The 15,196-nt window shown below is 35.1% G+C and overlaps 1 protein-coding gene across 1 annotated transcript in view; it reads right to left on the reverse strand.

Moving 5' to 3' along the window:
• Nucleotides 1-12,776: 12,776 nt before the first annotated feature.
• FAM83B (family with sequence similarity 83 member B) overlaps nucleotides 12,777-15,196 on the reverse strand; it is an 83,496-nt gene continuing 81,076 nt past the window's right edge. Inside the window, exon 4 of the mRNA XM_036769450.1 lies at nucleotides 12,777-15,042. Within this exon, the coding sequence (XP_036625345.1) occupies nucleotides 12,777-15,042 (2,266 nt within the window). The remainder of the gene's footprint in view (nucleotides 15,043-15,196) is intronic.

Raw genomic sequence — 15,196 nt, forward strand, 5'->3', positions numbered from 1 at the left:
CATATCTGAAACCATGAATGCTAGATCTATGGTGAAAATCTAGCTTCTTTTCTCCATTCTAGCTTCTTAGGATTTGTAGACCTGATCTTGAATCACAATCTGTTTGACTGAATACATATTGGGAGACCCTCAAGTACTCAGTCTGACTGCCAAGGTATACAATCTGTGACACAATGTCAGACCTTCCTGATATCTACTTAGTTGGAGTTCCTCATAGTGCTAGAGAGGAAACTTTAATATTCATGTACCTCAGTCATACTTCTGAGGCTTCATTATTTTTTCTCTCATTGAATTTCTGTCTGATGTTTTTTCTTTATGAATTTCATTCATGTGTGTTTCTTAAATCATTTTCTATTTGCCAAGGTCATTTTAAATCCGATCTTCCAAGGTATTAACTATTCTCAGTATGGTGTCATCTACAAATAATGAGTATGCTTTCTATTTCACTATTCAGTTTAATAATGAGCATCAAATAATATTCAGTAAAAGGCAGACCAATCAGACACTCAGCTCGTGCTCCCCCAACTTAATTGCAGTTAACAACTTGAGAACAATTGTCTAACTAGTTGTGGACTGATGATAACCTATGAAGAACCTATAATTATTGAGCCCTACTATGTGCTTAGACTAAGCAGAAAGATACACATGAAGCAGTATAGAGTGATTGGAAAGAGAATTTTGTGAGGTCAAGTAATATATTTTAGAATCCAAAAGTATGCTTAAGTCAAGGTCTCAGCATCATTAATTTAGAGGTGGAAGGGAACTGAGGAGGCTGAAAACCAAAGTCCTGTATTTTACAGATGAGGAAACTGAGGCTGGGGGAGGCCAAATGATTTGGTCAGATTCAGTAAATGGCAGAGGTGTAATTGGAATCCCAGACCTCTTAAATCCCTAGTCAGTATACTTTCCACTACCTCATGCTTCCTTCCTTTAAAACATTGTTTTGTCCTTTTATTTTATCCTACAAGCAGGAAGCAGGCACAAACTACCTTCCATGTGCTAGAATAGCCAATCCCCTGTAGCGATATGTATTTCCAAGTACACATGAATATACCATAAATACACACATGCACATACACACATAAACACACACACAGTCATACATATATGAACAGGACCTATTATTTCATTGGTCTAGGGGACTCCTGGTAAGATAATTTTCTCCAACAGTAGAGATGAATGATAATGGTCTTCGAAAATTGGCTAGGGTAGTGGTCTTCATAGCGTGGTTCATGTGTTTTTGAAGGACTATGGTATGATCCTTAGCAGGCTAAGGTTCAAAAAGTGTTTGATAAATTACTACTAATAATGTTTCCTGGAAGCTATGCCTCTCTTAATGCCAGCACTATTACATTGGCTTTTTTGGCTGACATATAACACTGCTGAATCAAATCGATCTTCCATTCCACTAAAATCCATTGATCTATGAAAGTCATCAAAACCAAATATGGAAATAAACTCAGTTTAAAACTAGACTTTCTATCACTACAACCATCACCACCATGCTACCACCACCACCACCAACACCACAACCACTGCTACTACAATTACTCCTCCTCCTCTTACTACTATTATTATGGCTGCTGCTGCTACTGCTGCTACTTTTTGCTATTGTATTATTTTGGCAGAGGATGCAAAGGACAAAAAATTTCCCCTTCCCCTCTTGTCTTCCTCCTCTCAAAAAAATGATGGGGAATGCCTCATAAGCATGCGTATAGCAGAAAACAAACAAAACAAAAAAACGCTGGACCTAAGGTCAATTTTTTTTTTAAATGGGGAGAAAGGAAGCTATCAGAACCTGGGATAAATCAATAGGCTGAATAGTATTCCTTACACCTTGTATTCATCAATCCACTTTTGTCTAGGCGTGGCTTCTATGCTTAGAAGTATGTGAAGAAATTAGAGACCTAGATCAATGTAAGGTGTTAGAAGAAAGAAAATAATTCCAGTGAGGGGAAAAAAGGGAAGGGATTGATATTGTTTACCCTGGAGTAGAGATGTCTATAATGGATGACAGATACATCCATTTCATAGGACCTTCTACTGGGAGGATGATGAGTAGTTATTCTTTCTGCTTTCTGGAGTATAAAGCAGTGGATTGAGCCTAACTTTAAATAGTTGGACAAAAGGAAGATATTGGATAATAAAAAACTCAGAAAAATTGACAAAGACTGGTAAGTCACTGCCCCTGGAAAACTTTCAGGAGAGAACTGTCATATAGGTGACCAAGGAAACTGGTTGGAACAAATAGATTTCTGCTAGTCCTGTAAGGGTATGATATTAGATTGAGAGGTAACACAGAGTAATATTTCTGAGTTCAGTGAAGACTAAAGGTCACACACTAACCTCTGGATCATATTCTTGGGGTTACAATAATAACTGAAGTGGCTTTCTGCCTGCTTCTCAGTTGTTTGGGATCATTATTTGGGCTATTATTGAGTGATACCGGAAAGCAGCCTCTGCTACAGTCAGAGCTAAGGTACATGGACCTTTCCTTAAGTTTAGGTTAAAAAACTTTACCTTTTGGGTTACTTAAGTTCCATTTTTAACAAGTTTGGGCTATAGAGTATAAATTAAATATATTCAATACTCAGATAAACACTACAAAGAGAATTTTCAGGCATTTTTTTTAAATGATGGTAAATGATGGGGAAAATCTCTATTTTTGTATGTGAAGCCCATTTTTTGGGGGGGGGGGGGAAATTAGCATTTGTATTGTATTTAATTTTTATTTTCTAATCCAAATGCTCTCCTTCACTCCACCCTCTGTCTCACCTATTGAGAAGGAAAGAAAAACCATATTCATATAAAAGGGGTATATTTAATATTTCTGCATGTGTTTATGAGGTTTATATGCCCTAAAAATGATCAATTTTTGTGAAGATAACATGCACAGGTGAAAAATATGCAGTCCTTTCATTTACCATTCATCATTTTCCAGAGGTTTATCATATTTAACTTTTCAAAAATTATATTTATCTATTTTTATCTATATTTTCTTTCTTGTTTATTTTATGGTTATATTAATCTAGTCTTAAGAGGGATAAATTAGCATCCCCAGCAGTACAATTTTACTTCATATTTCCTCCTGTATTAATTTAACTTTTCCTCATAAAGTTAGATGCTATGCCACTTGGCATATAGGTGATCGGTACTGATATTAATTCATTGTCTATGGTACCTTTTAGCAAAATGTAGTTTCCCTGAATATTTTTAATTACATCTGTTATTCCTTTTCCTTTCTCTGATATCATATGTGCTACTCCTACCTTTTTTACTTCAGCTAAAGCACAATAGGGGCAGCTAGGTGGAAAATAGTGTATTGAGGAGGACCTGTGTCCAACTCTGTCCTCAGACATTTATTTGCTGTATTTCCCTGGGCAAGTCATTTAACCTTGCTCCCTTTAGTTTCCTCACCTGTAATAAATGAGTTGGAGAAGGAAATGGTAAAACACTCTAGTATCCTTACTAAAAAAATCTCCAAATGAGGTCATGAAGAGACACTATTGAAACAAATGAACACAAAAAACACAATAGATTTTACTTCAACCCATTATTCTCTCTCTCTCTCTCTCTCTCTCTCTCTCTCTCTCTCTCTCTCTCTGTGTGTGTGTGTGTGTGTGTGTGTGTCTTTTGGTTTTAAGTGTATATCTCTTATAAACAGTATGTTGTTGGATTCTGATTTCTAATCCATTCTGATCTCCTCTTGGTTTTATGGGCAAGGTCATCCAATTCACATTCACAATTCTGATTGCTGTGTGTTTATCTCCCTTCTATTCTCTTCTATTTACCTTTCTTTTACCCTTGCCCCTCCACATAATTTTGTTTTGCTTCAGACCACTGCCTCCCATAACTTACCCTCCTTCTTACCACTGTCTTTTTCTTAGACCTTTCCCATCATCTTCCTTCCCTTTTGGATAAGATGAATTTCCATACCCAGCTGTTTTTGCATGTATACTATTCCCTCCTTGAACAGTTGAGAGTAAAGTTCAAACATTGCTCACCGCACCCCACCCCCATTTTCCTCTCTTTTGTAAAGACAAACAAAAAACCACAAAAACCTTTATATAAGATAATTTCCCCCATTATTCCTCTCTCTTCTCCTCTCATTCAGTGCATCATTCTTTCACACCTTTGTTTTCTTCTTTTGAGGTCAACATGATTTAATTGACTTATACTCTTACCCTCTAAGTAGCCTCCTACTAACTGCCCTAATGATGATAATATTCTTAGAGATTACATGTTTCATCTTCCCATATAGTAATTAAACAGTTTAATCTTGTTAAATCATTATGATTTCTCACCTATATTTATTTTTTAATTTGTTCTTCAATCTTGTGTTTGAATCTCAAATTTTCTATTCAGCTCTGGTCTTTTCATCAGATATGCTTTTCTCTATGTTCTTAAACATTCATTTTTCCCCTTGAAGGACTATACTCAGCTTTGCTCCATTGCCTTTTAGAATATCATATTCTATGCCAACCCCACCTTTGTAAGGTAAGTGCTGTATCTGTGTAATCCTGACTGAGGTTCCATGGTTATTGAATTCTTTATTTGTGGCTACTTGTAGTTTTACCTTGAGCTGGTAGCTCTGGATATTGGCTATAATATTCCAGAGTTTTCATTTAGGAATTTCTTTCAGGAGGTAAAGAATGAATTCATTCAATTCACACTTTGAACACCAAGATGTGGGCAGTTTTTCATTACAATTTTTTGAAATGTGATGGCTGAAATCTTATTTTAATCATGGTTTTCAGGTAGCCCAATAATTATTAAATTGTCTCTTCTCTATTTTCCAAGTCAGTTTTTTTTCCTATGAGATATTTCATATTTTTTTCGATTTTGACTTTTTTATCTTGATGTCTTATTGATTTATAAGTTTCAACTTGACCAATTCTAATTTGTGAGGAGTTATAGTCTTCAGTGAAGTTGTTGTAGGCCTTTTACCATTTGGCCAATTCTGATTTTAAGGAGCTATTTTTTCCAGTATTTTGTGCATTTTTAGCCAAACTGCTAATTCTTTTTTTCATAATTTCCCTGCATACTTCTCATTCCTTTCCCCATTTTCCTCATTTTTCGCATTTCTTATTTTTTTTATTCTTTTAAAATTCACTTTCTGTTTTTAAAAATGACCATTTTACCTAACTAATCTATTTATTCAATGTCATCATAATTAAATTACTAAAAACATTTTACTGTGTTGTTTAGGAAAAAAAAAATAAAGTTCATTTAGAAGAACAAAAGATCAGGAACTTCAAAGAAACCAGGGGGAAAGGATGTAATGGAAGTAGATTCGGAAGTATCTTCAGATACTTCAGAGTATTTAACTCTATTATAAGGTGAGAACATTGTTGAAGTATAAAAAGGATAATTTCAATTATTTTAAATTAAAATTTTCTTGTATAAATGAAACCTATGTAGCTGAAAATAGAAGGAATGCAGGAAAAAATATTTTCATAGACATCCTCTCAGACAGGATGGGTTTGGGTTGGAATACTGCTGTGGTGTAGGACATGATGAGCTGGTTGATTTAGAAAAACATGAAAAGACTTGGACTTATGAACCTTCAGAGAAACAGATGATGAGAGGAAATAAGCATAGTGCAGTCTTACATACATGTGCATGTGTATATGTATATGTGTATATGTGTCTACGTATGTGTGTATATATACATATATGTGTGTGTATGTATGTATGTATGTATGTATGTATATATGTATATCCCTGCTTAACTATAGCCTCTTTTAGGGTGGTACAAGTGGAGGGAGGGGAAAAAAATGAAGTAAAAAGTGCATAGCAGAGAACAAAAAATATCAACAAGGAAGCAAAGTCAGTCAGCTTTGAAAACAATGCATAGTATTTATTACATAGGTTTTCTTGAAATGGAAATGTATTGTTTTATATGGAATAATCTCTTATGGTCTGTTGTGTATGTGGCAATGATTTTTTTTCTTTTCTCATTTTGTAATAACGTTTAAAGCAGAAAAAATTTAAAAAAGTACTTTCTTTAGCTCTTCTGGCAATTCTTGTTGGGCTATAGCCAATCTCTGTATTTTTTAAGCTTTTGCTTGTAGATGTTTTCAAGTCATTGTTTTCTTAGTTTGTGTCTTGAGCTTCCTTGTCACCATATTTGCTTTTTATGATCAGGTTCTTTTTTTGTTGTTGTTTGCTCATTTTTTCCTGTCTACTTCTTGACTTTGGATTTTATGTCAGAGCGGAGCTCTGCTGACCTCTAGTGGAGATGACTGGTTTCAGCTTCTGTTTATTATCTACTTTCACAGATTGATCTGAGGGTCTGTAGATTTTTGGTGTTTTTAATGTGATGAGAGAGGTCTGCTCACTTCCCTCCTCATCTGTGCTCAGGTCCTTAACTGGAAAAGGCCACTGCTCCTTTGCAACTACAACTGTTCCTCTTGGCCATGTGGCTGTGACTTAGTCCCATGTTATAGGCAATAGAACTACCAAATGGCAATTTTGTACCCAGTGGCTAACAGGGGTCCATAAGATCTCTGACTAGCTGCTTCGTCCTTTCACCATTCCTGGGAGTTGGTGCTGCTGGTGCAGCCACTGCTACTCCCTGTCTCTGCCACTACTATGTGCCACGCTCTTGGCAAGCCCATACCCATTTCAGCATACCTTTCTTTCTGCCTTCCCAAGCTGCTGAGAGGAAAAAGAAAAGGACTCACTGGGACTTTTTCTTGATTTTCCTTCTTGGAATTCTGTTTGATATTTTCTATGGTCATTTTGTAGGAGAGGTTTTGGAGGAGGTTTGGCAGTTGTAATTTGCACTCTTCCATCATAATTTTTTCTCTGCGAAGTCCTCTATGGCTGCATATTGATTTAGATAACCAAAAACTTATCATTATATAGGTTACAGTGCACTTTTTGTTAAATATTTGCCAATTACATTTTAATCTGATTTGGATTTCTCTCCTCAGGCCATAGATTTGATATCTATGCTTTAAAATACCCCTTAATACCTTCCAGGATTTCCTACATTTGTTTTTCTTACAGAGTACTTTAATTGAACCTTTTCTTAACCTTCAAATACCAGCATTTCAGATGAATATAAGTGACTTTTAATAATATTGTTTTTTTCCTTTAATAACTAACCTGGAAATAAGGATGCAAAGACATTCGATCTGATTCTATTAATTGTCACCAACAGTCGGGATGACTGCATTAACTGAGAATCATGGCAGTGTAGCTGAAAGAATGCTTTCTTTGTGTCAAGGGATCTAGGTGTAAATCTTCACTCTGCTGCTATAACTCGTTACGTGAACTTAGGTAAATAGCATAACTTTAAGCATTAGTTTTTTCATCTATAAAAAGAGACAATTGGATTAGGTAATCTTTAAGATTCATTCTATTATATCCCACTTATCCTTTGTATCCAAGGCAATATGTTACCAATCTTTCAAATGTCTGAACTATTAATTGCATACTTGTTTAAACTTTCTAAGTAGTAAGTGTTTCTCTAAAAGGTATTACTAACTAGTCTTCACAAAACCCCTGAAACCAGTAATTGATATTACAATGCTATGTTACAATGCTATTGCTATATAGTTCATTATTCATTTATAGTTTTTTAGCTACTTTATAGTCTAACTCAGTTTGGTAGGTTAGTCTGGAAATCTAGATCAAAATAACTGATAAACTTTTAGAGCACATTTTTTTGGAGTTACATCTCAAAAGTAGGCAAGTGACCATTTGATGCCAAAATTGACTTATTAGCCCACAATTGATTTTTTAAGAAGAAAATTTCATCATTTTAATTTCCTTAAATATAAAACATTTAAGCCAACTACTAATACCACAGTACATACTAAAATGGTTAAGGGGATATGAAAGTTGCTTAAAGAGGAAGGCTTGGGGATAATTTTTTTATCTTTTTATACAAATGCTATTTCTATTAAAAGAAGCATTTCAATCAAAACATGTATATTTGTGATTAAATGAGTCTAAATTATAAAACATCTAATTTCATAAGCATGGTTCAAAGACAGCATTGGAAGATCAAGTATAGAAAAGGTTATAAAGACAACTTGAAAAAAATACAGTGAACAATTTTTTAATAAAATCTTTAATATTGAATTTATGTGGTCCAAGAATGAATTTGGAAGAATGTCTGTTTTGCTAACATTGCATGGCCGTTGTATACAAAAGTTGAGTCTTTGTACTAACTCATCTTTTAGACTGACAATTTTTTTAATATTTATAAATATTTTGAGTATTCAAGCTGTATAAAACAAAGATTTTTTAAATGGCAGTTGTAACAGAATTGATAATCATTTTATTTTTGCATGACAGGTTATTTTTCTTGGTTTATTATAAACAATTATTCTATTTTATTTTTATGTTTGTGTTCTCAGGAAAACATATAGAAAAACAACTAAAAATTGAGGTATAACTGAATAACTGTGCAACACAGTAATAGTTGAGTATAACAAACTCCAAACATCCATTTTTCTATTGAAACACAACAAAAAAAATCCACCTGATTGACAAAATAATGTGTTCTTTCAAATCAGACCCACCCTCAATTATGGCAGCTCAAAACCGGTTAATCAGCTTACCTACAATAGAAGGACCTAAACAGTTTTGTATACTTGGCATTTTAAAGTATTGTGAGATCATTTGCCAAATTTCATATTGTACATCACCTTTCCTGGGTATTCTAAAATATAACTTGTATAATAAAAAAATATGCAATATGAAGATTCTAAATAATATCAGTTTCTCTTCTACTATAACCAATATGGAAAAGAAAAGAATGGAAAAATAACCTTGTGAATAATCCAACCATAAAAAACCGTATTTTTTTACCATATGGTAGTGAGAATTAAAATCTTAATAATCTTCAATTTTTTAAAGAGAGGTGGGGGGAGTATGGGTGCAGGATAGTTAATACACTGCCAGAAATGTTCTTTGCTTTGATAGGTTTGTTTTTTTTTTCTTTTACAAGGGAAGGTGCTGTGTATGTGTGTGTTTATGTGTATGGCTGGAAGGGGAAGATATCCAAAAATATATGTGATATAAAAACAAATGCCAGAAGTAAACCAAATAAAATAGTCTGAGTGAAATTATAGGAGCATTGGAACAACTTTCGAAAGACAGTACTGGTACAGAAGAGATCACTGCACTTAAAAGTCATCAGGCTTATAATCGAATCTCATTTCCACTACTTAGTGGCCATGTGGATATAAACAGTTTGCTTAAGCTCTCTGGGCCTTACTTTCCTCATTTGTAAAAAGAGGATAAGTGTTACATTATTTGATGGGGCTGCTGTAAGGAAAGCCCTTTGTGAACTGTGAAGTACCAAAGAAGTGTAGATTATTATCATTAGAATTCAACAGTCCCTGAGTCATGAAGAATTTAAAGACTTTTGGTCAGATATTGACTGTGACATTGACATGTGAATTGGCAGAGGGAATAACAGAAAGTAAGCCACCAACAGAGGAGAAAAATAATAAATAAGCAAAAAAAAATCCATCTTATTTTACAACGGCCTGGGCTGTCATAGAAGAATGCATTGTTCAAGAACACAAAAGGCAAATGAACATCCCACATGCTACCATTCTGATTAAGACAAAAATGGCTCCATGACCATTTTGTAGTATGCAATAAGGGAACTTTGCATAGTCAGTTTTGCTGAGGGATTTGCACAAAGCAGGCTCGCACAATATAGCACCCATTGGCAGCTATGGCAGACCACAAGTGGCCCATGGGCCATATGTTATGCAGGCATGAATTAACATCTGCCTGTTTTGAGAAATACAAAGAAAGCAAAATAATACAATTGCATATACCTGGTCTATGTTTTTGATTTTAGAATGTAATGATCTATAATAATGTACTGGTAACTGGGATAGTCATTTCCAATAGCCAATCATCATTTAGTTTCAGCTTTAAAATACCATTGTCCTAATTCCCTCTCTCCATGTAAGGTCCAGGACTATCTGATGATAACTGATGGTACAAAATGGACTTAGGTGAGGATCTGGGTTCAGATCACAACTCTACTAATTTGTTACTGATATGATCTTAGGCAAGTTGCAACCCCTCTCTGGGGAAAATAACATTGCCAATATTTATCACATAGACTGAAGCATAACAGATGCTTAGTAAATGTTTATTCCCTTACCTCCCGCTGCAGACCTGTGATACTTAGTCCATGGTTTTTATAAGCTGAAAGAGATCTCATGACCCAGTATTAACAAAAACTAAAATATCCAAGGCACCTAAGGTGTTTTTTTTTCTTTTGGGGGCTTGAATTCTCAATTAGGCACTAAATATTAGGAAGAGTCCAGTATCCAAGCAAATCAGAAAACAAACCCATGAAATAAACTGCATATGAGCTACAAATATGATATGGTCACACCAAATAAAGCACATCTATTTAAACTAACAGTTTGGGCTAGAGGTATTTTTTTAATTGCTTTCTTGGTAATTTTTACTTTAAAAGCAGTATGTTTGTATGTATAATTTTTAATCCCAGTTCTGTGTGTATTTTTGTGTTTTAAGTTTCTCTGTTCCATTTTTTGGGGGGCTATTCTACAAACAAGAACCCATCTCAGCTCTGGGCATTTTCCCAAGCTGTCCTCCATGCCTGGCATACTCTCCCTCCTCCATTCTACCTATTGACCGCTCTGGTTTCCTTTAAGTCCAAACTAAAACCCCATCTTTTACTTGAAGCCTTCCCCCCAACTCTCTTACATGTTAATATATAGCTTGCTTTGTATACATTTTTTTGTATACTGTTTCCTTCATTAGAGTGTAAGCTCCTTGAGGGCAGGGACTATATTTTGCCTCTTTTTGTTATCCTCGGTGCTTACCAGGGTGTCAGGCACAGAGTAGAAACTTAATACGTTTTGATTGATTGATAGGAGAAAGCAAGGGTCCTATATTCTGTCCCTGTTTTACACTAAAATTGAACCTGTTTAGCATTATAGTTTATGGGACATTAATATGTGGACACAAATTCTCACTTTTATTAATGATGTGATATTAACTATTAGTTATCTGGTTTCCATGTCAGTACTTTAAAAATGCTACTGATATACAATGACAAGCAGAAAAATAGTCACAGAAAATAAATAACTCATATGTTTAATTTCAAACAAGTCCTTTTATTTTCCCTGCACTGACTAGCTTTAATTTCATAGTTATAGCAGAACCTTGGAATATAAAGTGTTGAATATGAGAATTAGCTATTTGAAAGACTTTTTTATTCTTTGAGCAAAATATTTTCTATATTAACTTAATGATCACAAATCTAGAGCTAGAAAGGAGCAGAGACCGTTTGGTCCAACCCCTCATTTCATAAAAGAGGAAACTTACATCTTGAGTTAAGCATCTTGCTCAAGTTTTCACAGATAGCAGGTGGCTGAGTCACGATTCAAATTCAGGACCTTTGGCTCTAAATCCAGTGATCCTGCCAGCACATTGTACTTATTAATACTTCATTTGGACAATGATGATAATGAACTTGGAGGGGTGACAAAATATTTTGTATTTTTCAAATTAATTTCATTCGTTGCTGCAGTGAATTCTTTCCAACTAAATGGAATCAATCCAATTTTAAAATAGGCCATATTTTTAAATAGTGCTTTCATATCTATTATTTACTGTTATCTTCACCAAACTGCTATAGGGAAGGTTACAACAGGTATTATGATGTCCAATTTACAGAGAAAAAAATAGAGCATGAGGAAGATTAATAGACCTTCCCAAGGTCACATAATCAGTGGCATAGCCAGGACAGGAATGGTCCTCCTTCTGCTTATTGCTCGCCTAGTATCCTTTCTCTTTTACTACAATTCTACCGTATTTAGCTCAGCTTTAAAAGTAGCAAAAGATATTGTGAGAAAATTGTTCAGAATCGTCATTTTTCTCCTAATAATGTCATACTATATTTTACTTTTAAGAAATTTTGGTGTTGCTAGGTTAGATAAGGGTGGGGAAAAGTGCAACTTGTCTAACGTTTCCTGTTGGCTTTAGCTGGGGAGGGCTGTAGGAGGGTTGAATCAACATAACTTACTTTCATCCAGAAGCAGAAGTTAGCTCTCAAAAGTTTTCATAGTATCGTTGAGATGAAATTCTGTGGCACCCTTGTACTGTGTGAGGTTAATACTTTTCTAATTCCTCTGGCAAAATGAAATATCTAGTAAGGTCTGTATACAAATGACACTGTCCTTTGGCTGCCAAACCAGTTAGCTATTCTTCACAGGAAATGATTAACATGCTAATGAAATGTTCTAGTTTATCCTGTAGAAGACTTTAAAACTAATTTAAAAGACATTATGATATTGTGGATTTTCTTTTCCTTTTTCCTCCTGTTTTTGTGGGTACATAAAGCCTAGAAAGATACCTTTTAAAGAGCCACCATGACTTTTTCTTTTTAAAGGAAAGACTTTAGAAAAGGATATTAGTGGTTTAAAAGTATTCACTATCTTCCCATTTATTTCTCTTACTAAAGATTATTTTTTTAAAATCTTCAGTCTAAAGAAAAATAAACATTTTTACTCACATTAATTTTAAAATTGTTTTCAAAATTTCCTTTGGACAAATTACAGCTGCAGTGTTAAAGACTGAATTTATTACATAAAAGTAGACCTTTACTATACAATAATATACATGTAAACATGTACATTAGCTACAAAATTTTCCCCAAAGAAACCCATTTGCATTTTACAGAACCTGATCATAGTCTTATCTGTTCAAGTATTTGTGTCCATGGAAACTTTAGAATTTTGCATAGATTGCTGAAATTAGAACTATTTGTTTTTGTGTATGAAATTTCCAAATTTTTGCATAAATCCTCGAAATTTATTTTCATTTGGCTGATAAGAGCGATAGACAGCAGGATTGTAGTTTAGCATGGGACTGGTCCTACCATAGCTATTGCCAGCACTGATGTTCTTTAGTTCAGGACGGTGCATGCTGGGGCTTGGCATGCGACCTGTGGGTTGAACAGAACTTTCTATCTTACAAAACGGTTCAAAGCGACTATACACACGCCTGTCTGTTGAATGAGATCTTAGCAGCTCACTCGGCTTTGGCCTTGGAGAGGAAGGAGGTGCTCTTTCAGGGACTATCCTTGGTTTCACTTCTTTTAAATCTTGGTACTGAATCTGCTCAGTGTTGAATCTTGGAGCAGAAGCATCTCCTGCACTTTCTAAGAACTCTTTTTCAACTGGGTATGCAGAAGGGTTGGTTCTGTTCTCATCCGAGCTCATCAGAGAGGATCCAACAGCAATATTCTCCTTGCTCTTATGGATACTGCCTTGTGAATTGGCTGGAGAGCGTTTCCTTCTTGGAGATGAATCTATTTTTGGCTCTGATTTTTTTGGCTTTTGGTTTTCTTCTGCCTCTGAAACTAATGTGTCAGAACTACTACACATTCTATAAAAAGCAGGAGCTTTATTTTTTGACAGAGTTTCTTTCTTTTCTGGTGTGAGGCTGAGTAATGACCTCAGCTTTTGGGAACCTTTTTTCAAAAAACTTGGGGAACCCTTCACTTCTTTCTTGGAGGACATATCCTTTGGGAGTTCCTCTTTGTTCACTTCCAGAAGAGCAGCAATAGAAATGGATTTGGTGGTGGTAGTGCTTGGAGATTCCCCTTTGGGATCTTCACCTTCACCCTCTGGGTTTTGGGTCACATTGTGCATGCTTTTAGAGCTCTTCAATAAATCCTCTTGGAGTTTCTCTGGCTGCTTGACTCTATTCCTAGTTAGTGTGCTATACACATAGTGTTTGCCCCCACCATGATCCAGATTGGCCTTGGAATTTTCAAAGAATGGAAAACTTCGCCTTTTTAGTAGGTTCTCATTTTGCTCAGTTTTCAGAGTTTCCATTTGTTTGTTCACACCTAAAGTTGTATATAAATAGTTATTTGATTCAGGAGGGCCATGTGTGTTTTGATTTAAAACAGGTTCATGGTGGTTTTCTAGAACCTGCAAGCTATGCCTTTTTGATTCATTTAACTGAGGTGGCTGGGGATTTGTAGTTAATTCTGGTAAATTTTGGTCTGAAGACTGTTGCACGTTGGATATCTCTTTAGATGATTCACTTCCCTGAGAACCAATTATCGTTGAATTTGAGGATCCTGTTGTACAACTATTCACTTCTTGCTGTTCCGGTAAGGTTGGTTTAAACACAATTGATGAACGAAGACGAGAATGAGTATAAAGGGCATTGGCTTTAATATTTTCAAGTCCGTCATAACCTTCAAACCTGTCCCCAGGAGTTGAGCCATTTGCATCAGGCATCCCTTCTGAGTGATCATTTAAATAGCATTCAATTCGCCAATTCCGTAGGAAAGATTTTGTGGTGTTTTCAAGGGTGGGCATCCTTTGTTGCAGAAAGCGAATGTGATTATCAGTGCCATTAAAAGATCGTCGTACATTTGAATTTCTTTCTGGAAGATTTGTTGTTTTCCTCTGTGCCAGGCGGTCTGCAAAACTCTGTGCAGGCATATGGCGGGGGTTCATATAACCACCTCGTGAAGATGATGCAACACTAAGGCTATCTGAGGGCATTTTCCAATTAGTTGATGGATTGTTGGCCCGATTCATAGCCCTGTTGAGCAGTAGATATGGAGTGGTTTCTGGCTGTTCCCCAGCATAACTATGTCTCTTCCAATTCTCATTTATCTGACTGGGTTGACACTGACGGATTTTATTTGGACCATTAAAATTTGGTAAAAAGTGTGGTTTGTATCCATGATTCCATATGCTAGATCTGTCATGTTCATTGACTGCATATATTCCTCTATTTTTAAAGTAACCAGGATTGTCTTGCCTAGCAAAAAGATTTCTCTGGCTGGAAAAGGAAGCTAAAGAAGATAATGAGCGCTGGTATGTACCATTTTCCCAGAGAGGCTTGCCACTTTTTGCCTTCACTGATTCTTCCTGGGCAAATGGACTAGGAATAGAGGATCTGGCATATAGAGTCCTAAATTCTTCATCAAATGATTCAACCAGCTGTCCCGTTATAATCTGTACCATGCTGAGATGTGCTTTTTCAAATGACCACATATAGCTGAAAATATTTTACAAAAAGATATCAGTTAGAAATTATATATTTTACACATTTGAGCATTTTTGATTAATGTTAGTAATCTACTACAAACTATATTTAATGTTAATTATAATTAAACTATATGTATATTAAACTTAATAAAAATGTAATTAAT

The sequence above is a fragment of the Trichosurus vulpecula genome, chromosome 7, assembly GCF_011100635.1.
Source record: "Trichosurus vulpecula isolate mTriVul1 chromosome 7, mTriVul1.pri, whole genome shotgun sequence".
Classification (NCBI taxonomy): domain Eukaryota; kingdom Metazoa; phylum Chordata; class Mammalia; order Diprotodontia; family Phalangeridae; genus Trichosurus; species Trichosurus vulpecula.